The 22,804-nt window shown below is 33.3% G+C and overlaps 2 protein-coding genes across 2 annotated transcripts in view; both read left to right on the top strand.

Moving 5' to 3' along the window:
* Nucleotides 1-1,613, top strand: part of HELRODRAFT_172749 (hypothetical protein) — a gene marked incomplete at both ends in the record, with an annotated part of 2,739 nt that extends 1,126 nt beyond the window's left edge. The window contains 5 exons of the mRNA XM_009019400.1: nucleotides 72-254; nucleotides 421-570; nucleotides 639-946; nucleotides 1,217-1,332; nucleotides 1,514-1,613. Of these exons, the coding sequence (XP_009017648.1) occupies nucleotides 72-254; nucleotides 421-570; nucleotides 639-946; nucleotides 1,217-1,332; nucleotides 1,514-1,613 (857 nt within the window). The remainder of the gene's footprint in view (nucleotides 1-71; nucleotides 255-420; nucleotides 571-638; nucleotides 947-1,216; nucleotides 1,333-1,513) is intronic.
* A 1,272-nt stretch (nucleotides 1,614-2,885) lies between these two features.
* HELRODRAFT_79366 (hypothetical protein) overlaps nucleotides 2,886-22,804 on the top strand; it is a gene marked incomplete at both ends in the record, with an annotated part of 55,737 nt that continues 35,818 nt past the window's right edge. Inside the window, 9 exons of the mRNA XM_009019401.1 lie at nucleotides 2,886-2,987; nucleotides 3,716-3,842; nucleotides 6,508-6,571; nucleotides 7,710-7,850; nucleotides 9,775-9,856; nucleotides 10,449-10,541; nucleotides 12,308-12,351; nucleotides 16,962-17,046; nucleotides 19,222-19,287. Of these exons, the coding sequence (XP_009017649.1) occupies nucleotides 2,886-2,987; nucleotides 3,716-3,842; nucleotides 6,508-6,571; nucleotides 7,710-7,850; nucleotides 9,775-9,856; nucleotides 10,449-10,541; nucleotides 12,308-12,351; nucleotides 16,962-17,046; nucleotides 19,222-19,287 (804 nt within the window). The remainder of the gene's footprint in view (nucleotides 2,988-3,715; nucleotides 3,843-6,507; nucleotides 6,572-7,709; nucleotides 7,851-9,774; nucleotides 9,857-10,448; nucleotides 10,542-12,307; nucleotides 12,352-16,961; nucleotides 17,047-19,221; nucleotides 19,288-22,804) is intronic.

The raw sequence follows: 22,804 nt of genomic DNA on the forward strand, positions 1-22,804 counted from the left end.
AAAAATATTAGGCATCACATTCACCTCCACACTCAATATAGCACCTCATATCAATTACATCATCACAAAAGGCTTTCAAACATTTCACGCACTCAAAACACTCCGTTCACATGGTCTCAGAGGCGTCAAATTATTCGACATCACCGAATCACTCATCATCTCACGCATCAAATATGCAGCTCCCTCCTGGTCTGGTTTTGCCACGCAACAACAACTTCAGCAGCTACAATCTCTCATCAAAAAACTAATAACAAGTAAGAATGTTTATAACGTATTTATTTACGTAATACAAAATAAATGAAAACGTGTTCGGCAATGCAATTAGACAAAGAGAAGTTCGATCGTAAAATGTCGCAAGAAGAAGGGCTGTTGTCTTTGTGTTGAAGCTATATATAGTAAGTCGTCACATGCTTAGATTAGGGATGTGCGGTTCAACAGGCTGCAGAAGTCCTTTGGGACTTAGCAGGACTAGGTTATTGAAAATTAGTATGAAGCTAGAAAACCGTTATGGAACTAGTGGTCACGAGGAGTCGTATAGATATGAGTTGCAGACTCTTCGACACAAACCGGGTGAGTCACTGCGTGAATTTTCACAAACAGTAAAAAAATTAATGTCGTTAGCCTACTCGGGTGAACAGTCAAAGTTGGCGATACAGTTGACAAGAGATTTTTTTCTGCTCTCATTGACGCCGATTTAGAACTAAAAGTTAGAGAAAGGGAACCAAGAAATATTGATGATTCGTTAAGAATTGCACAGCGCCTTGAAGTTTCAAAAAATTTAGTTAATTCATCCTACAAGTTTATTCCACGGGTTAGGAACATGCAGGACACAACGGAGGATAGGATGAAGGCAGTGGAGCGCCAAATTGACTCGCTTCGTCAATCGCTTGACGTTCTTCGAGATCATGAGGTAAGGCCAACGGTTCCTCAGGTAAGGGGTGAAAAGGTTTGTTTTGGCTGAGGAAAACCAGGACACTTTGTCTCCCAATGCCCTCAGAGAAGTAATAAAGTATCATAGAAGTTTGACGGAGCCTGGGTTACCGTTGGTAACAATAATAGAATAGTGAAGTTGTCACTAAAGGATCGTCAAATGGACGATTGTGCCGAATCTACTCCAGTATGGAAGTGCAAATTCCGGCACGAGCAGAATTAGATGTACCGACAAATGCCAGCCACCCAAATTAACATTGACAGATTGTCTATGTTTTGAAGCAAGGTAAGGAAATCGGGTGTATATGTTGCTAGGACGCTGCTTCCGAAGGAATACGATGGTCAATGCGTCAGGGTATTAAACTTAAAGGACGAGTCCAGGCTGATTAAACAGGAAACGCGGTAGGCTGATCTGCCAGGGGCCACGGTGAAAAATATGTTAGGCTAACATCCTCGACAGGAGAATCTAGCTAGTCAAAATTATAATTGACGAATTTACTAGGGATGCCCTGTTAGTACGAACTTATGCTACTAACAAGACACCTTGTTGTGAGTTAAAATAAATAAAACAAACACAATTCAGGCGTAATAAAATATTATCTTTTTTCCCACTTGAATCTCGACCCGTTTCGTTTACAAGCTCCCAGAAAAAAGGGAAGAAATCGAGAGAGAAGCAGACATAAAAAATTAACATAGATTAGGTAACATTGAAAATTGCAATAATCTTTAATAATAATTAATAAATAAGATAGTTAATAAATGAATGTTTGATCCCTACAATACTCCCCCACAAAAGGCGGAGCCGTTTAAAAATAAAAATATTCATTTCGTTTGTTGAATGTTATTCGCCTCCCTTTTCTGGAGTGTTGGGTCGTTGGTTCGGATTTGGTTGACGTCGGTCTTGTTTCTTGTGTCGTTGTTGCGCCTGATGTTGTTGTTGCTGTTTCTGGTGTTTCAGTAGATTTTGTGTCTGATGTTGCTGGTTTTGTTGAATCTGTTGTAGAAAGTTTGTTGTTCGTTGTCGAACTATTCTTGTTGTTTATTCTGGTTTGGCTGTTAGAGGTAATGATAAACAAGCTGGCTTTAATCGATCAATTGACACGTTTTTAAAATTTCCTGGTAACAATTCAATTTGGGTGTATTTGTCGTTACGTTCAATCACTTTGAAAGGGCCTGTATATGGTGCTTCCAGTGGACGACGTACTCGATCTACTCTTAACCATACGTGACTACTGTTTGAAAGGTCATTTGGTACGAAAGCTTTTTGGGGTAGAGTGATGTTGATTGTTAGTTGGTAGGTAGATATTTCAATCAATCAATCAATTTTTAAAGCGCTATTTCCGCATGTTCAACGCGCTACTCCGTGAATTTAGTAAACAGATGAAAAGGGTTTTGAGATCCACCGCTCTGAGCTTCGTTAGTCATGGAGAAGTAGTTGGAGAATGAGGTAGAGAGTTCAAAGATAGATATATGGTTACAATATTCATTAACTGAATTTATCACTCCAAATTTAATTATTCCCCAAAATAAACACGATAATTCAGTAATTTTTACTTTTAAATGACATAAAACGAACTAATCATTTTAAAAACCTTCACATTCATATTTCCAGGATAATGCCTACCAAGCACTACGATCTCAAATCAGCTTGGCTGTGGGCTGGACGCACATGGTACGCACACCAAAAAAAATGCATGAAATTAATCAATTAAAAAAAATTTAAAATAAATAGCATCGTTAAAAAATGAATAAATAATTTCAATAAACTATATAAATGTAAAAATTAGAGGTATCCTAGGTATATGTAAATTTATTCTACATATATGGTTAAGTTCAGCTATTTTTTTAAAAACTTTATATTGAATTAATTCACTTTGGTTGATTATTAGTATTCTATCAAGTCACGTGAACTTCTTAAAGTTTCGAGCGAAAATCAAAATTTTACTTCTATCACGATGCCGTACGTTGATGTTTCAGGAATAAAAATTAATTTTCCGTACGAACCTTATCCATGTCAGGTCAGTTACATGGAGAAAGTCATTGAAAGTCTCAGGACGGTTGGTTCGTTTTCTCACTAATTTTGTCAGTGAGAGGTCCATAAAATAAACTACACAGACACACAACTCGGCCAAGGATTTCACAGTCAAGGATTTAAATATTAGCGTTAAATGATAAAACTCAAATAACTCGCAAAGTAATAATTTAGAGCCAGTGAAATTTTCAGGATTTATTAATTTAATAACATATCTAAGTTCATTGGGTGAAAATTTAAAAAAAAATCTGTGGCTTAAGTTTTTGTTTTAAAACAATTTTTAAAGCTTAAAATGCCAATAACTGATTAAGAAACGGAATTTTTAATAAAAATTTCATCAGGCATTTATGGCCTATAAAAATTTCAGTTTATTAATCTATTTTATTTTATTTTATCAATTTCTGAAACATAGTTTTTTTTAATTTTCAAAGATTTAGTGCAAAACGATAGTTTATCTTTATGATAATGATAATTACAGTTTGAATGATATAGTTTGAATGATAATTACAGTTTACTAGGTAAGAAAAAAATATAAATAAATGATTACCAAATGATTATAAAATATAAATGAAGTTTACCAAATTTTCACATTTTGCATACAATCCATATTTTGCAAAGGAATGTTTTGTTTACCCTTAGCATAACTTTTAAAAATGTGAGAATATTGAAAAAACTGAAAATAATAACTTTAATTAATTTGACTTTGTTGCAACCTTAATGAAGTAATCTCAAATTGAATACTTTTATTTTTAGTCAAAGAATGGCATTTTGGAAAGTCCAACTGGTACAGGAAAAACTCTATGCTTACTTTGTGCTGGTCTTGCATGGCTTGAAAACAAAAAAGCACAAATTGCTAATAACAGATGGAAAAATAATGCAGGTAAATCAATAAATTTATTTTTTTCAATTTTTTCTCCATTGATCCTCTAGAAAATTTTGTTTTTATCTTTACATGCAATGAATTATAAATAAATTTTTGCTGAATTTTTTTTGTCTTAACCATTTTTTTTTGTATCAACAGCTAAGATACTGTGCATATGAAAACACACATTGCAAGCGATAAGTGGGTTTACTTTGTATTCAAACCCAGTCACTGCATTAGAAGTGCTGGGTATCTTTTTAGTTTTTTTTATTCTTTATAATGCAGCTCTGTCAAATGCTAAACTGCTTACATACTATTCCTTACCTATAATTAAACCATCGGGTCACAAAGGCTGTACTATCCACATCATTTGATACACATTAAGTATGGGCAAGCATTGCATCATACGGTTATGATTGTCTTTAAGTTTTGGACAGACATTATTTGAACCATGCCATCACGTAATAACAGTGCAAGACATGCAACTCCTACTGATTAAGCTAACTTGGTGACCATATTCATAACATTATCGCACTGCCCAGTCATGATTAGGTCGATTATTCTTTTATTTACTGTTGAATTTTTTCTTTGATAAGTTGTACATGTCCATTATAGTTTAGAATCTTATTGTAAGTGAAGGTGAACTTGTTCACCATTGTCACAGTAAAGTATGAGTAATATCAATAGCAGCTGCAGCTCTAGGATTTTATTCAATTAATAAAAGAATTGTACTAAAAAAAATTCAAAGAAGCCAAGTAATCTTAAATGATACAAATATAAGCACCAACATCAGTGTATGAAGAAGAAATTCAAACAAACTCGCAGGAAGAATTGGATCGTGTATACTAAAAGATGCCAAAACGCAAGGTGTTTTCATCATTGGAGTTATTAATGCAAAAGTAGGAGATGGACTGGAGTAAGAAGATATGGATTGGGCAATAAGAATGCAGCAGGAGAAAGATTATAAAACTCCTGAAAAAGAAACTCATTTTGGATAACTTATGTATGCTTGCTTCAAGCTGCCGCTGTGACTTCTGTACAGATTGATGATATGAAGAAGAGAGGAAAATTAAGAGATGTATTTGAGACCATAAAAACATAATTGGAAAGTTTACACTCAAATCGGAAGAGCTCCATCAAAGAAGTAAACAAGATCTGAAAGATGAAGAAAATAAAGTAAAGGCGGTGTCAGAACTGGATATATTGAAGATTGAAGTAGAATGGATTTTAAAGAACACGGCTAAAAAAATTAAAAATTAATAAAAAAGGAAAGGGTATAGAATTCAAATAGAACTTTTGCAAAATTTGCAGGTTGAGTTAATAAAATCACTTATGTCCTGGTTATGACATTAAACTGACCCTCACTGCCTTCTGAGTGATGTTGGATCATCAAAGGCTAGACCCACCGCTTATAACTGTGGTTGCGTAAGGAAGGGCATCCTGCGTAAAAATTAGCCAAATAAATTACTTATGATGGAATGGCGTCGAGGGGTATTTCGGTATCATCATAGTTAGCCAAACGGCAACTCCCGATCTCGGGGAAAATGTTGTCTAAACTGTGTTGTTGTTTTTAATAAAATCACTTACCGTATTATATCAGAAAATATGGATTAATGATTGCCAGAGGATTGGAAAAGATCAATATTCATACCTAGGGAAGGGCCAATGGTTGCACAGACTATTGCACTCATTTTACATATTAGTAATAATATGGAAAATCATGCAGGCACTGCTGCACCAATACCTAGAAAGAAGGAACCACTATGGGTCATATTGCCAACATGAGATGGATTATAGAAAAAGCAAATAAACAACAAAGAAAGTATTTCTGTTTTATTGACTACTGCACTGTAAAAGTTTTGACTGTTAACCAACAACAAAACAACAACACACGTTTAGACGGCATTTTCCCCGAGATCGGGGGTTGCCGTTTGGCTACCTATGATGAAACCGAAATACCCCTCGACTCCATCCACATCTGTCACTCGCCTCAGTATCACGCAACCCCGCTTTCACCCTGTCCTTCTCCACCTGCTCTCTCCATCCCAATCGCGGACGACCCCTTCCTACCACTTCTTCAACCTCGAACTCCAACGCTCGCCTAATCCCGACCCTTTCATCCCTTCTCAACACATGTCCATACCACCACAATCTCGATCTCCTTATCAATGTCACAATGTCCTCATTCAGTCCCATCATTGACATCAGCTCTGTACTACTCCTCCTATCCTTCACTTTAACCCCACACATCATCCTCACCATAGCTCTTTCAGCCCTCTGCAGTACACTTTCCTCCTCTCTCCTCAACACCCAAGTTTCCCCACCATATATCATCGCTGCTCTCACACATGCTTTATATACCCTCCCTTTCATCTTCACTGACCATTTCTTTCCACACAATACCCCACCCAGTTCCCTAAATTTCATCCATCCCACACGAACTCTAGCCGTAACTGCGCTCAAACATCCTCCATCCGCATTCAGCTTATCCCCTAAGTAAACAAAGCTTTCCACTCTTTCAATACCATCACTCAACCCCGTCCTTGCGTCCGTCCTATTAATCACACCATGAACACATTTCTTACATTTGACTGTTAACCATAGAACTATATAACTGTGGAAGACTTTGGAGAAAATGAGATTACCAGGACATCTGATAAACTTAATTAAAAGCCTCTTCAAGAAACAAGAAAACTGTGTGCTCACTCTGAAAAGAAATTAAATGTTTTGAGATTAAAAAAAGGAATGTAAAGGTGTGACAAAATTTAGCAAAATAACTTTCAATGGTTGGGGAGAAGCAATTAAAATCGTCAATGAATTTATTTTCTTTTGATCAATGATCGTTGGGAAAGGTGAATGCTGCAATGAAATAAAATGCAGAATAATACCATGACCAATCTAAATAAAATCTGGAAATCAAAGTTTTTTTACTACTATGATGAGGTTTTTCATGTTTTCCATGGTTGCATATGGAGAAGAGACTTGGACAGTTAAGAGGACAGATAAAAACGTTCAGTTAAAAAAAAGATGTGTTTTAACTATGGTGCTGGCAAAGACTTTTTAGGATCCCATAGACCAAAAAAAAACAAATGAATATATGCTGGAGAAGATGAGACCAAAGTTATCATTGGAACTTACGATGTTATAAAATGAACTCACTTAACTCATTCACTTCGGACATATCATGAAAGTACACAATTCTTTAGAAAATAATGCTGATGATGGGAAGGATGAGGGGAACACACAGAAGGAGAAGACCAAAGTAAAATATTTTAAATCAATCATCGAAGACATTATATTGGACCCAAATGAGTTGGTTACTGCAACAGAGAGGTGAAGGCAGATTGACCATGGGATCATGGTAAGTCTGACCCGACTGAACCGAGGATGATGATGATGAGGCTATATAATTTTTTACATTTACTTTATATCTGCTTTCTATCCCAGTCATTTTTGACTATCTCTACTGATGAACGATGTTTTCAAATTTCTAATTAATTTTGTTTATGATGTTACGAACAAGTCGTTTATTTATATTATATCACTGAAATAAAGTTATAGGTTAAATTTAAAAAAATTAATAAACAGGAAATAGTTCTCATTTAAATAACCAGGAGGCGAACAGAGTGATTAATAATAACATAAACATTGAAGAGGCATGCAAACAGGATTTGGAAAAAATGTTAGATGGTGCTGCAGGAACTTGGAACGGAGAGTTTGGTTTGTAGCTGTTTATTTATTGTTCATCCTTTGCCTTTCTGTGTGATAGTCAACAATTAATTAACTGAACGTTTTTTCTGGTAAGTCAAATTTTTCATCAACAGTTAGATAATTCGTTGGATAATTTAATTGGATATTTTTTTGGTTACTTTTGATTTTTCAAAGTGGTAATTCATTTTTTATTTCTTTAATCTTTATTGTCAGAAATTTTAACTTACCAGGAGCACCAAAAATCATTTATGCCTCCAGAACACATTCACAATTAAACCAGGCTGTACATGAATTTAAAAGGACATCTTATAGCTAGTAATTTGATTTGATAATACAAAATTTTGTTGATCCTAATTAATTTAATAAACTAAAATACATTGTGCTACATGGCAGTTGCTTGCATTATAAAGATGTTAATTAAATGATTTGGCCATTAAATAATATAACTTCATAAGAAATTTCCATTAATTATTGCAAAACAGTTTAATTTTTTAAATTAATTTTATTATAGCAAAAGAAATTCATTTCCAGATAGCTATTTTTTTATTGTAATCATTGTCATTGGTAAGAATAAATATGAAAATTGTCTGTAGGTGTTGTTCTTAATGAACAAATTAAATTTTTTAAAATGTTTTTAATGTGTGATTTATCAAGGTAAGTGGAATATAGCTTTCAATCGCACATTTCAATAATTTTCTAAGCCCCATGCTTATAGGAAAATAATCATATTTTAAAGGAAAAGTTGATAAAAATCTGTAAAAATTATTGCGAAAACACAAAATGATTACTCTATGGAAGCAAATTTAGAAATTATTTTTATGATAATCTTTTACGCCTTTCATATTTTCATTTGTGTTACATATTTCAATCCTTCACATAATTTAAATTATTTTACATGTCGGATGGCAGCTATTACAAAATTATCAGTCTTTGTTTCTTTATTTTATGTAATATTTATTTAATTTTTTTCAAATGTATAGATTAAAGATGGTTGACTGTTTTTTGCTTACAATTATAACTGACAGCAGCAATTACTGCAGAATTTTTTTAGCTACCATTTATAGAACTTTATAAATCTGGTCCCACTGACATAATATAAATTAAAAATAAATCAACACTATAAATACTGATGAATTTCGACGCTTGTTTAAAAATTAGTAATGACCACATCTTTACCTAGGCACGGTTCACTCTTCAGTTTAAAAAATCTGCCAGTGTAAATGTAAAATTTATAAATGTCGGCTACATATGAAAAAAGATTACAAAGACCCTCAGAAAGGTTGTTAAAAAATTTTACTGAAGATGTCGATAAACCTATCAATCTTACAAATTTCAAGATAGTGCTAATTATAATACAACCAAGTGAATTTTATGTCTGGAAGAGAAGATGTCAAACGTCATGGATATTTCTATATAATGGCGGCAAGAGGGTTTGCTTGTACTTCAAACCTATTCTATTCCGTTTTTTGAAGATAAAGGAAATATTTTAGGGATTGTTGATATTTTAAAGAAAAAATTTAATAAAAATGAATTAAAACTTAGATCACAAAATGCTTTTTGATTTGTAAGTAATATTTTTAATGTAAAGAGTTGTAAAATTTAGCATGGTAATTATGAGAAAAATTTTGGTGACTGATGGATAGTATGAGTAAGTTTGGAACTAAAAGTGTTTAACAGTGGTGGACAGTTTGTGGCGTTAGAGGCAATTTGAGCCCAGATGAACTTTTTTTAAAGGCTTTAGACACAGAAATAAAAGAATTTGTTTCAAGGTGATTGTTTTAAACCTTTGCAATCATAGATTTGAAAAAAGTTAAAATATTTGTTCATTTCAATGAAAATTTTTATTTTTTTATCGATTGTTGAAGACGAACTGAATTAATTGAAGCAAGACAGGTAAAGAATTCATCATCATGCACGTTTATAGATTCTCAACCCTGGGAGGCTTTGTCGCATGAGCACGCACATTTTTGGTGCATATCAAAGTAGGTTTAGGATTCCATAAAACTTGTTGTCAAGTAAAGATCCTGCCTTCACTCCAACTTACCTTTTCTACTTTACCCAGACTTGGGACTGGCATGTGCGAAGAGAAGAACCATTCTTTCTTTTTGAGTGGCATGCTTCTATTTTCCAACAATAGCATTCATACATGGCGGGGTTATAAATGAAGAATTAAAAAAATGATTATTAAATCATAATTATTAATGTATTTTAAACTAAAAGTTATTTTTGTTTTATCTAGCATGAAGGCAGTTGTCATAGGTTCTCGTGAACAAATGTGCATCCACCCTACTATAATGAAGGAAACTAGCAACACATCTAAGGTAAATAAAGTGAATTATAATGGCCTTAATAGTTATGATAATTATGGCTAAAACGAAACTGATAGTGATAAAATAGATGTCATGAAAAGATTTATATTTTGGATCATAGTGATACATACATAACTTAAAATTATATTAGAGAAACTTGGAAACACTGGAAAAGTTGTGTACAATGTGGAGAATTTATAAATGACATGTCACTTTCTGAAATAATTATAAGTTGCGATTTAGTTGTAATGAACTTTTCTGCCATCTAACAATAAAGATAAAGTATAGATAAATATTATGTTTATACCGTGCTTTCTTTTCCAGATACATTTTTAATTTTTGAATTTTTCAGCGTTCGTCATTCACTGTTAAATCGTTTTTAACTTATTAACTCTAAGAAACGATTGAAGCAGCATCTGTTTGAACGGGCCTTTGGTGGTCATACTGACATTTGTTTATCTGGGCTCCAACGTTATGCATAGGGCACGCTGTAAAGATTTGTTTCATATAAATTATGGAAAATCTATAATCTACTCTGATAAAGTTTTTCAAACTGTTCTTTGATATATGTATTTGTTTAATGTTTCTTTGTCAATAATGTCAGGTGTACATGTGTCGAGCAAAGGTGTCCAGTAGATCTTGCCATTTTTACAATCAAGTAGAAGGTAAAAATTTTTATAAATTTTTTACAATTTTTGTTAGATCGTACGTTTTTATAAATTCGTCAACCTTTTGAGTCTAGGTTTTTTATGATTTATTTACAAGCTGATTTTTACATTGCACCACTCGTTTAATTCTCAAAATCTTTATTGTCATATGTTTCTGTTGAAGGAACAGATTAACTTATATAGGTTGACATTTTTCATCTATATCTATGACAAAATTTGAGTCACCTTTTTTATTCTTTTACTTAGTGGCTTTTGTTTATTTTGTGAATGTTTCTTCATTTGATACCATCAGAAACATCAATTATCACTATTGTTCAATGTGTAATGTAATCAACTATAAATATTTTGCCTTGCTTATATGAAGATTGTTTTTTGCTATTTCATCATAATGTGGAAACTGGTGAAATGGTTGATCATGCATAGTTGAACTTTTTGGTTTTTATTGTCAGATTTTTATAAATTTAACGAGCTTGTGGGATGTTTTAAAATACCTGAAACTTATTTAGTTTGTTTTTAATATACAGATGACGAATGCATAAGATAAATCCACGTGCAAACTTTTTTTAAAATTTAGTTTTATAGCCTAATAAATGTTCAGCTTGTATAGCTTTATAAAATAATTTTATATATATTTTACTCTCGAGAATCATTTGCTAAAATGAATAAGTTCCTGACCAAGTATTCACTCTTTATGTCTCTACCAATTAAAACTACTCCCAGTGCATACATATAAGAAAAATTAATTATAAAACGCATTAAATGTATCAATAAATCAATAACTTTATTTACCTTTTGTTTGTTCATTTTGATTTTGATATTTATTTTATCATGTGTATAAAGATGAAAGTAACATGAAAAAGAATATTTTTGACTAAACAACTTAAATATTTGCTTATTTATTTACCATTAGCTTTTAAAATTAAAATGATATTGTTATGCAAAGCATCATATTTTAAAGAACTATCTTATAGTATATTTTTTGAGTGTCTGGGCATAAAACTGCATCTACGCTGCTTTGCGTGCTTTTAAGCAAAAGGCTAGGCCCACCGTTTATAACTGATGGTTGTCGTCAGGATGGGTGTCCGAATGTAAAAATTTTTCCCAAAATTATTCTATGCCATCACAAAGAAAAACAACGGCCCCTAGTTCCAAGCAGGCCTTAAGTGGTCAAGGGTTGCCAAGAATCCCTGGGAAGTATGCAATAGCGGAGGGATGTTGCAGAAAAAATCAGAATGGCCCCTCTATGGTACTTAGACTTGGAAAAAATTGATGGCAAAGAAAACAACGTCCTACCTCGGGGAACAGGGAAATGAAGTCGCCACCCAATCTACATATCAGGAAAAGACCTTCATCAAAAGACACCTCACACATCTTTAAAACTTTATCATTCACACAACTAGTATTTATTTATCGATCACCTCACTAACTCACTAAGTCATCATCTAGTCTATTAATTTGCCTTTTTATGCCATTACATCATTTTATTGTCATTTTATTTTATTTTATTATTTTATTATTATTCATTGTTTATTTTATTCTATTTTATTTTACTTTTCATGTTTAAACATTTTTCTTTCACCGTTTTTTTATTTATTTACTTATTCGTTTAATTTTATACTACTACCTTGCATGCTGTAACAGTTTTTGCGTCTGTCAGATCTTGATTTTTAAAGAATAATAATAAAAAAGAGCAGAACCAGGCGCCTCAACCATTACAGTATTTCACCGCCCTTTAATTATAATTTTACTAATTTTTTGTGTTATTACAGCGTTTAAACCTCAGTGTGCCAATCAGGTATTTGACATTGAAGACTTACTAACATCAGGCCGTAAGAACAGGTTGTTTTTATGATAATCAATTTAAATTTTTTAGTTATAATTATTTTAGTTAAATATTTTTGAGTGAAATAATAATTTATTAAGTGAATAACAGATATTTCGCTTCATATAGTTTACCCAACCTTAATTAAATGTGTTCTGCAATAAGATGTTATTGGTGGTTTGTTGACCAGCACGGCCAAAATTCAGCTTTTTTGAATATTGTATATGCTTTCTGTTATGTTTTCTGTTATACTTTCTGTTTAGCCAGAACAAGTGTACTATATGTACACTTGTTCTGGCTAATAATGTACACGGTCTTCAACACTTAGGTTTTCTAGCAAATACGCTTTTTTTTGTTTATACAACAAGTAACACCACTCCTTGAATGTAAAACTTTCGTTTTTCATTATGTTACACACCAACTACGTAAATTTGTATTGACTTTAGCTAAATGTGATGAAGTAGTGGTATTATACTACAATTCTCTTCAATATTTTTTAGAGATTATAACAACATACAGTGCATATAAATACTAGGGTTGCACCGGATAGTACTTTTGATATCCGGCCGGATTTTGATAGCCGAATATTAAAAACTGATATTGACGTATAAGTTGCGCGTTTTACTGGGCGAAATGTATACATTCACCATAAACTGTAAAGTGTTTGTTGCGTTAATTCGCGGAAACAAAGTTATACTCTGCTACTAAGCTATAGCAAGCTGCACGCAAATCCTTATTTGTTTATGCTTTGATAATGACCAAGCTAACCGTATTGTTGACATTAATCAATTTAAAGTTTGTCTTTTAATTTTCCTTATTAGAATTTTCTGGAAATTTTTCTATTTGTTGAAAATAAAATTATCCAAGTTCATCACGAAAATTTAATGAAACTATTGTTATCCAAATTGTTATCCAAATTCATCATGCAGATAAGGCCTTATTTCGAATTTTCATAAAGCATCTTAAGTGCATGTTTGTTTTATATAGTTTCTTTAAACAAAGCAAAGTTCTTTAGCAAAGTTTATTAGTTGGTGTCGTATTCTTCATTTTTGTTGTTGTCATTCCTTTGTTCTTCATTGTTATTGAAATTAGTAGTAAGGCATCGAGTTGGTAATAATGTTACCATTTTTGTTGGATGTTTATTTGGGGTTTATTGATATTTATTAGAACAGCTTCTGCAATTTTTAGATGTATAGTGTTGGTGTTTTGATAAATCTTTTTTGCGTTGTTGTCAAGAATTTGGAGGATTATCGTAGTTGCATGTGCTGATTGCAAGTGATATTTAATGGCTCCTCTTTGTTTATGCATTGTGAGACGTCATAATAGTGAAGTGGTCGTAACACCAATATACGAATGTTGTTGACGCCTACATTTAAATTCATATATTACATAATTACGCTTCAAAGTAGATTCGTCTTAAGGAGTGCAGTTGTTCTTTATGACTAAATGTGATGTCTTCCAAATATTGTAGTATATCCAGAGTTTTATTTTATTAGTGTCATTGATTGGTTTAATATTTCTTTTTAGGATTTATTTGAGGACGACTTCGTCTATTTTATGTGCCGTTGACATGATTTCTGTAATATAGGATTATGTCGTTGTCATTCTTGTTTTTAAATATATTGCTATCTTGCCCTAGTCTTTGTTAAATGGTGTTCTCAATGGATGATTTTTTGTAACCATGGCTTATGGCTTACTAGTAGATTAGTAATTCTTTTCAGTCCGTATTGCGATCTTCAGTTGAGGATAAATGCGTGAATGCACAGTTCACAAAGGATTTTATTCTACTTATTCTGAATTGTTCCGTAAATTCACTTAGCCCATTTAAACAAATACCTTTATTTGTTGGGTTGACGTATAGGCAGTTGTAAATCTTTGTTCGTCATGCATTACCAAAACATCCAGAAATGGCAATGAATTTTCACTTTCGTGCTCGGTGGTGAAAATCAATTTTGATTGGTTCAGGGTTGGTTGACTTGTTCTGGATCATCGTATGCAACGAAAATGTTGTCAACATATCTGACATAAATGTTTGTTTTTAATTTGCTCAAGTTGTCCTAAAAAGAAATTTGCGAACAGGACACCGTCAATTTGCTTGTATAGCTTGCCTGTGGGGGTGTGGAAAGGTGCTTCGGTGGTGCAGATTTGGAGAAGAGATTTGAGATGTGCTTTTGGTATTTTTAAGGGAACCATGTCTGGGTGATTAACACTAGGGAACCATGTCTGAGTGATAAACACTATCGATGATAATATCACTTGTCATGAATGGGAACATTTGTAAACAAAGATTCAATATCCAGAGTAGCAATATGATTTGATGGTTTGTTAGTGTTCAATAGATTGATAAGTTCCCGTGAGGACTGGAGATTATAGTTATTAGGAATGTATGGGGTCAAAATTTTGTTTAGATATTTTGTAATAGGACATATTACTGTTGGAATTTGGTTGATGATAGGTCGAAGGGGGTTGTTATTTTTGTGCGATTTGATGTTGCCATAGAGGTATCCAGGTGAGTATTCGCCATGGAGTAGCTGGATTTTTTCTTGAGGTATGTTTTTGCTGATTTTCCTTATTATTGCGTGGAGTTTAGTTTTTAGGTGAGGAGTAGGGTCTTTTGTGATTGCTTGAGATTTTGTGCTGTCGTTGAGTAAGTGTTTGATTTTGGTGTTGTAGTCAGTTTTGTCTAAGACCATAAATTGAATTGATTTATCTGCAAAGTATTCAATCAATCAATCAGTCAGTCAGTCAGTCAGTCAGTCAGTCAGTCAGTCAGTCAGTCAGTCAGTCAGTCAGTCAGTCAGTCAGTCAGTCAGTCAGTCAGTCAGTCAGTCAATCTATCAATAAATCAATCAATCAATCAATCAATCAATCAATCAATCAATCAATCAATTAATTCAACTCAGTTTTTAAAAATTCAAGTGGGCTCTAACTAAAATTTGCAAAACAAACAAATTATGAAGAAGTACAAAAAAATGAAGTAAAATAAAACGAACTAAAAAAAAATCACATATTTTTAACGTTTTTTCAAAGTTTTTTAATTATTAAAAAGCTAACACAAAGAACTTGGAAAAAGTATATTGTTAAAGCCACACACAAATCACACACTCACAATGAAAGAACTTCTTAAATAGTATCAAGTCATCAATCCCATTCGTTACTGATGAAAAAATGTAAGAAAAATGCAGAGCGTTATAAATGTAACCGCAGTGCTTGCAATGTAGCCTGAACGTTTAAAACGAATTCGAATGTAGCCGGAGCCCTTTAGGTAGCTGAAGCACCCTTCTCAGCCAGTCAGAGTGCTAAGCAGATTATTATTATTAATATATATTCCGTCCAATAGTTCTCGAAGTATTTCTGACGTATCTATTATATCACTTCTAAACAGAATGAGATGACTACAATAAAAGATTGAGTAATGAAATTGGCTAGTACGAGAGAATAACAATTCGTCATAATATGAACAATAATAAACAAAATAAGTCTTAAGATCCAGCCTTGCGGCACGCCGTAAATAAGTTCTGAAGAGTGTATCTAGTAGCGCCAGAACATTTTCTATGTCTAAAACATTGCTGCTTTAATTGACTTAGCTTGATGAAAACCTGACTGATCATTGGGTAGTGGTGAATGGTTAAGGTAATCGAGGAGTTGGGAAGTAACAATTCGTTTTATAATTATGGTGATAGAAATGACCTGTAAAGAGGGAAAAACATAATAAACGTAGCCAAGACAAAGATTGTGTCGACTACTGAAAAAGCGAACTTAGGATGAGTATGGAATTAAAATGAAAAGATATAAAAATAGTTGAAAAGCCTTTTTAACTAAGCGACTAACGTTTGATCGGGAGGGGAAATCAAAAGAAAGACGACAATGGCAGGAGCAGCATATGACACACTATCAAATATTTTTCAAAAAAACGGTCCCGCGCAAAAGATTCAAAGTTGTACACTGAATTTCTTCCGCCTTTTCTGAATTGATTTGGGTACGTAATCAGAATAAAAAAAATATTGCTAATCAGAAGGTGAATGTAATGTATGCTATAGGAAGAAAATGGTTAAAAATAATAAGAATATTAAGAATAAAGGGATTTACAGCTGGAAAATTGCACAAGACAAACAAGAGTTATATATAAAGAAACCAAAAGAAGAATATAGCAGGAAACTATGTTATGTTAAACGATTTCTCCAAAAATACTTAAATTTTCGGCTTTGGACAAACTTTCAGATCTTAAAATCTATAAAAATAGGCATTATTTCATAAAAGTTTATTTTTTGCACTGTTTCACAATTTTCAATACCTCTAACGATCGGCTGTTAATTCAAATAAGTAAAAACTAACTATAACATGGTTTTTTCTTGTTATTTGTTATATGCTTCTCGTTTCTTACATTTTCTTGATTTTGTAAACAATGATCAAAATTGTTTTTATTTTAAAACATCTAACAATGTCTTTTGTTTTACTTAAGGTCTATTTCATTTAAGGATTACAAAAACTAACAATAGACAGAGAACTCCCTTTTCATGTTTTAAAACACTTACTAATACTTTTTTAACAAAATTTCTAATTACAAACAATTTTTCGTTCCATCCTTTAACTGCTGCTCATTAGTTAAAATTTTATTTATATATAGTTTTTGTCCATATTATTTGGCTAAAGAACTAAAAAAAGAAGCTGATGTCATATTCATGCCTTACAATTATGTCTTGGATCCTAAGGTTAGTTTTAAGTTTCTATTTAGATGATTTATTCAGTCAGTATTATTTGATTTGCTAAACAAACTGGTGAGTGACTGATAGTTGAGCATTGAGCAATCGATTATTTTTTGGTTCTTAGAATAACAGGCATAAGGTTACAGTTTAGTTTTTAAATTATTATTAATTGAAATATATCAAATGATATTCTTATTAAATTTACTAGAACTTGTTTTTCACATTTAAATGTTAGTATCACTGGCAATGTTCTTCATTTCTGTATTTATACAAGTCATCTATTCTTTGGCAAATGTAGTTATTATTGCAGTTGTGTTGTTGGAACTACTGTCTTTCTCAACCAGTTGTCGCTTATAATCTGATACGTTACGACTCGTGTTAAAAAATTTGCAAATTATTCAAAATAGACATGTACTCATTCATCTTGCAACCATTCTTTGCACGCAACTCCATTGGCTCCCTTATCTTTGCTTTATAACTCTTTTATCTCTACTTATTCTGTCTACTATTAGAGTTTTTTTAATGTGTTTATTTTTTTTTCAAAATCACTCGTTCACACATCGTCTAGATCACAAATGGTGCTCGTTTTGTACAATCTATATCAGTAATTTAAACTTTTCTACGTCGTTTATTGGTTGTCCCTTTTAGTACACATGCCTAACGTAGGTTTGTTACAAGTCTGTCGTCCCCATTCAAGCCCAAAATTGACTTAGCAATTTAACGCTGGATGTAATCGCATCTTAGTCGTTTATTGCCACGAAAATACCAAAATAGCGTTACATTAAACATTCTAAAAGTTGAGATCACAACAATTTTTTTTGCAACATGAACACATTAGTTGTAATGTTACTAATGTTACACATTACGTATATTTTTGAGGTATACTATTACGTATGCTTAAAGTTTTGAGCTACAAAAACGATAGTAGTTTTTACAATTTTCCATTTTATCTTCACATTAGTTATTAACTTTAGAGACAGTTTTCCAAATTTCTAAAGCATCCTTTCCTGTCTGCGACAATGCAAGCGCTTCAAAAACCGTTTTTTAAGACTTTGAAAGGAGTCAATCGATCAATCAATCAATCTTCGTTTCTGCGTATCTGCGTCCAGAGACCCAGTTCCCCCGAGGTAGGACGTTGTTTTCTTTGCTACCAATTTTTTTTACGCCAAATTAGACGATCAATTGTATCCATTTCATTTAAATTTAGAGCTTTCATGTCTTGCTCGATTGTTTGCTCTTGCTCGGCCTTTGGGACGTGTGCCAGGTACTTCAACATCTGCAAGAGAAGTTATTGCACTGTTTCCACTTCGTTTGACATGACCAAACCACCGCAGACGGTGTTGCCGGCATTCGTCCTTCATATCATCTAAACCAGCACGACGCAGTATTTCGGTAGTTTTGATGTGGTCCTTCAGACTAATTCGTGGCATCCATCGGAGCATTTTCATATCGGTTTGGTGAAGTTGTTGTTCCAGTTTGGTTGTCATTGGCCATGTTTCTGCACCATATAACAACACCGGACGTATCACAGATTTATAAAGTCTTGATCGTAGTGGTAGTGGGATGTCACACCGCATCAATATAGAGGCAAGGGGATGCCATTTATTCCAGGCTGCACGTATGCGTGCTCGAACGGCAGCTTCAGCTGTTCCAGTACAATCCAGAACATCCGCTAGTTATTGAAACGATGTGACTTTCTCTACCTTAATGGCTTCAAAAACATTGCTAATTTGAATTTGTTGCTGTGGATTGATGCCAGCAGGACAAACAAAATTGGACACTTTAGATAAAGTACCAATTATTTTTGAACAACGTTTGTGACACCACTGGTTAAACCGTTACACTTGATTGAATTGTTACCTACACCAGCTTCACAAACTGATCAGGGCCATCGTCCAGTAGCTGTGGATTCGATGGGTTCACCAGTGTTCATTGTTTTGATTTTGCTTATGTTGACTTTGAATCCATAATTGGCGAGTCTGGTGTTCCAATCTTCAAACATCTGAGCTGCATTCTGCACAGACGTGGCTGTTAAAACGATATCATCAGCATATATTAGATTCCAAATGTCACCAGTGCGGTAGTATGCCTGATTGAAAATTTTGGTTTTGCAACCTTAATGTTAAGTAGTCTTATTATTTTCCATAATCGTTCGCATGATCTTACTTTATTGATATTCAGAGTAGAAAAGCACATGGAGTTGAACTGCAAGGGAACATTTTGATATTTGATGAAGCTCACAATCTGGTTAGTTATTAATTTAATAATTTTAAAGTTTTATCATCATCATCATGATGTAAGTCATAAAATATTTAGAATCATGCTTGAAAGTGTGCTATAAAAATTTGGTACATATCTTGGTGAAAAATTAGTGTGCAATATTATTTCATGTGAATGTATGTTATACAGATCTGATGAATAGCCAAGATAATTAAATGTTGAAAATGTCTTAAGTCGATTTTTCAACATAATCAATTTTCATGAAAATTGCCATCATAATAATTGCAGTTTATTATTACTGTATGGGATACAATTGTTTGTTCCTCAAAAATTTGTCACAAAACACGACAGGTTATCATCGAATTATCAATCAATCTTCGTTTTGCGTCCAGAGACCCGGTTTCCCGAGGTAGGACGTTGTTTTCTTTGCCATAAACGTTTTGCGCCAAATTAGACGATCAACTGTATCCATTTCATTTAAATTTAGAGCTTTCATGTCTCGCTCGATTGTTTGCGACCAGGACTTCTTTGGACGGCCTTTGGGACGTGTGCCAGGTACTTCAACAGGTACTGCAAGAGAAGTTATGGCACTGTTTCTACTTCGTTTGACATGACCAAACCACCGCAGACGGTGTTGCCGGCATTCGTCCTTCATATCATCTAAACCAGCACGACGCAGGATTTCGGTAGATTTGATGTGGTTCTTCAGACTAATTCGTTGCATCCATCGGAGCATTTTCATGTCGGTTCGTTGAAGTTGTTGTTCCAGTTTGGTTGTCATTGGCCATGTTTCTGCACCATATAACAACACAGGACGTATCACAGATTTATAAAGTCTTGATCGTAGTGGTATTGGGATGTCACGCCGCACCAATATAGAGGCAAGGAGATGCCATTTATTCCAGGCTGCACGTATGCGTGCTCGAACGGCAGCTTCAGCTGTTCCAGTACAATCTAGAACATCCCCTAGATATTGAAACGATGTGACTTTCTCTACCTTAATGGCTTCAAAAACAGTGCTATTTCGAATTTGTTGTTATGGATTGATGCAAGCAGGACAAACAAAATTGGACACTTTAGATAAAGAACCAATTATTTTTAAACAACGTTTGTGACACCAGTGGTTACACTGCTGATTGAATTGTTACCTACACCAGCTTTACAATCTGAACAGGGCCATCGTCTAGTAGCTGTGGATTGGATGGGTTCACCAGTGTTCATTGCTTTGATTTTGCTGATGTTGACTTTGAATCCATGATCCATGATTATCGAATTATGGCCTAAGTAAAGAGCTATCAAAACATTTTAGCGATTCTTAATGTATTGCTTCAAAGGATTTGGCTTAAAATTAATTGGTGATAATACAGGATGCATTCCAGTGTCAAAATTGGAGCAACACGAAAGTTACTCTTCATCCAATCCTTATTTGCTCCAGATAAAAAATACTGCTTTCTGTCAAAAGTATATGCATAAATAGTGACTGATTTGTTCACAAAGTTTTTATCGCTTCCGTTTATTAAAGGCATTTAATAAGCTACATAATACAAAACATTGAAAATGATGTTTCAATTGAATATTTTTTATGTGAGGAGAGCCATTGCAAAAGTTTTTCAAATTTAATATATCAAGCTCGATTGGAGGGTTACAGGCAGGATGAAACTTTTTAGCCATTTCTCACCGAAAAAGTTTGTGCAGTGGATTGGAAAAGGGACAAAGATTGGTGTCAGGGGCTGGTTTGTAGTCAAGACAAATTAGTAGATAAAGTTTAGACCAAAATAAACAACATTTATCAAAACGTTTGTCTTCTGATTCATCCGGATACAATTTTAATAAAAGTTTAAGTAATGACAACAATAATAATTATGAGCCAGATCTCTTTGTAGCCCTGGTTGATAAAAGGAAATGATATTTCGGTAATATTAAGGAGGAAAAAATGTTGAAAATTATAATATAAACGTGAAAATTTTGAAAAAATTTAAAGACAATTTTTTTTTCTATTGACTTGAGAACGACGTGATTGGTTGGGTACAATTTTGAGCGTATTTTAATTGTTCTGCCTGGCGATATCAAGTTGCTTACTGAAAAATAATAATATATATTATTATTTAACTGTTTTTATGCATATTAATAGGTTGTAAATTAATTTTAAGGTGAAAAAATATAAAAAAATTTACACGTAAAAAATGTTTTCCATTTTTGAAACTTTTCCATTTATTAAAGAAGAAAATGGCAATTTTTGTTTTTGATATGTTGTTAAGCTATTAAAACATTATGCAAAACAAAAAATTGTTTAAAATTTGATTCTTCTTAGTTAAAAGTGGCGACAAACAAAATGAATTTTTCAATTTTTTGACAATTTGAAGATCAAAAGCTCCAAAAATATAGGATAAATTTTAGCCAAACCTTGTTTATCAATTAAGATTATAAAGTACTTTAAATATATAATAAAACAATTACTTATTTTATAATAGATTTGGAGCTATGACGATCAAAAACGTGAACATTTAAAAAATTAACTTTTTGCAAACTTTTTTGTGCTTTTGAATTTTATTTGCTTTTTTATTATTATGTCATTACTTCGTTAATATGTACAAAAAATTTCATTTTTGTTGGTTTGAGAGATATAGCGTTCTACATCGATACAAGTTTTCAAAAAAATTTGATGATATACATTGAGAACATACTGCTAAAATTAAAAAATGGTCCGGCGTGGACCATGGTCCAGTTAACAGAAAATGACCAATATATATATTCAACAACAGCCACAACACACGTTTAGACGACATTTTCCCCGAGATCGAGATCGTTTGGCTACCTATGATGAAACCGAAATACCCCTCGACGCCATTCACATTTGTCACTCGCCTCAGTATCACTCAACCCCGCTTTCATTCTGTCCTTCTCCACCTGTTCTCTCCATACATATACTATCGCTGCTCTCACAGATGCTTTATATACCCTCCCTTTCATCTTCACTGACCATTTCTTTCCCTTCTCCACAATACCCCACCCAGTTCCCTAAATTTCATCCATCCCACACGAACTCTAGCCATAACTGCGCTCAAACATCCTCCATCCGCGTTCAGCTTATCCCCTAAGTAAACAAAGCTTTCCACTCTTTCAATACCACCACTCAACCACGTCCTTGCGTCCGTCCTATTAATCACACCATGAACACATTTCTTACATTTGAACGTGCCTTCCACTTTTTTCAGTGCACCCTCACACCACTACATCTTTTATGCACCCACTTCTGACATCCTATACACAATACCGAGTTAGCCTTCACTCTCCTGTCACAAACCCCACAGGGGTCTATTTTACTTATCACTCGCTTCCCCACTCACCATTATCTTCGTCTTACCAATATTAACTTTTAACCCTTTCTTTTCAATAACACTTTTCCATCTGTCAAGTTTTAACTGCAATTCTTCCATGCTATCAGCCATCAAGACTAAATCATCTGCATACAAATCTCAAATAACAACCCTTCCATTATGTTTCTACACACAACATCCATCACAATTGCAAACAAAAACGGTGA

This window comes from Helobdella robusta (assembly GCF_000326865.2).
Source record: "Helobdella robusta unplaced genomic scaffold HELROscaffold_24, whole genome shotgun sequence".
In the NCBI taxonomy this organism is placed as follows: domain Eukaryota; kingdom Metazoa; phylum Annelida; class Clitellata; order Rhynchobdellida; family Glossiphoniidae; genus Helobdella; species Helobdella robusta.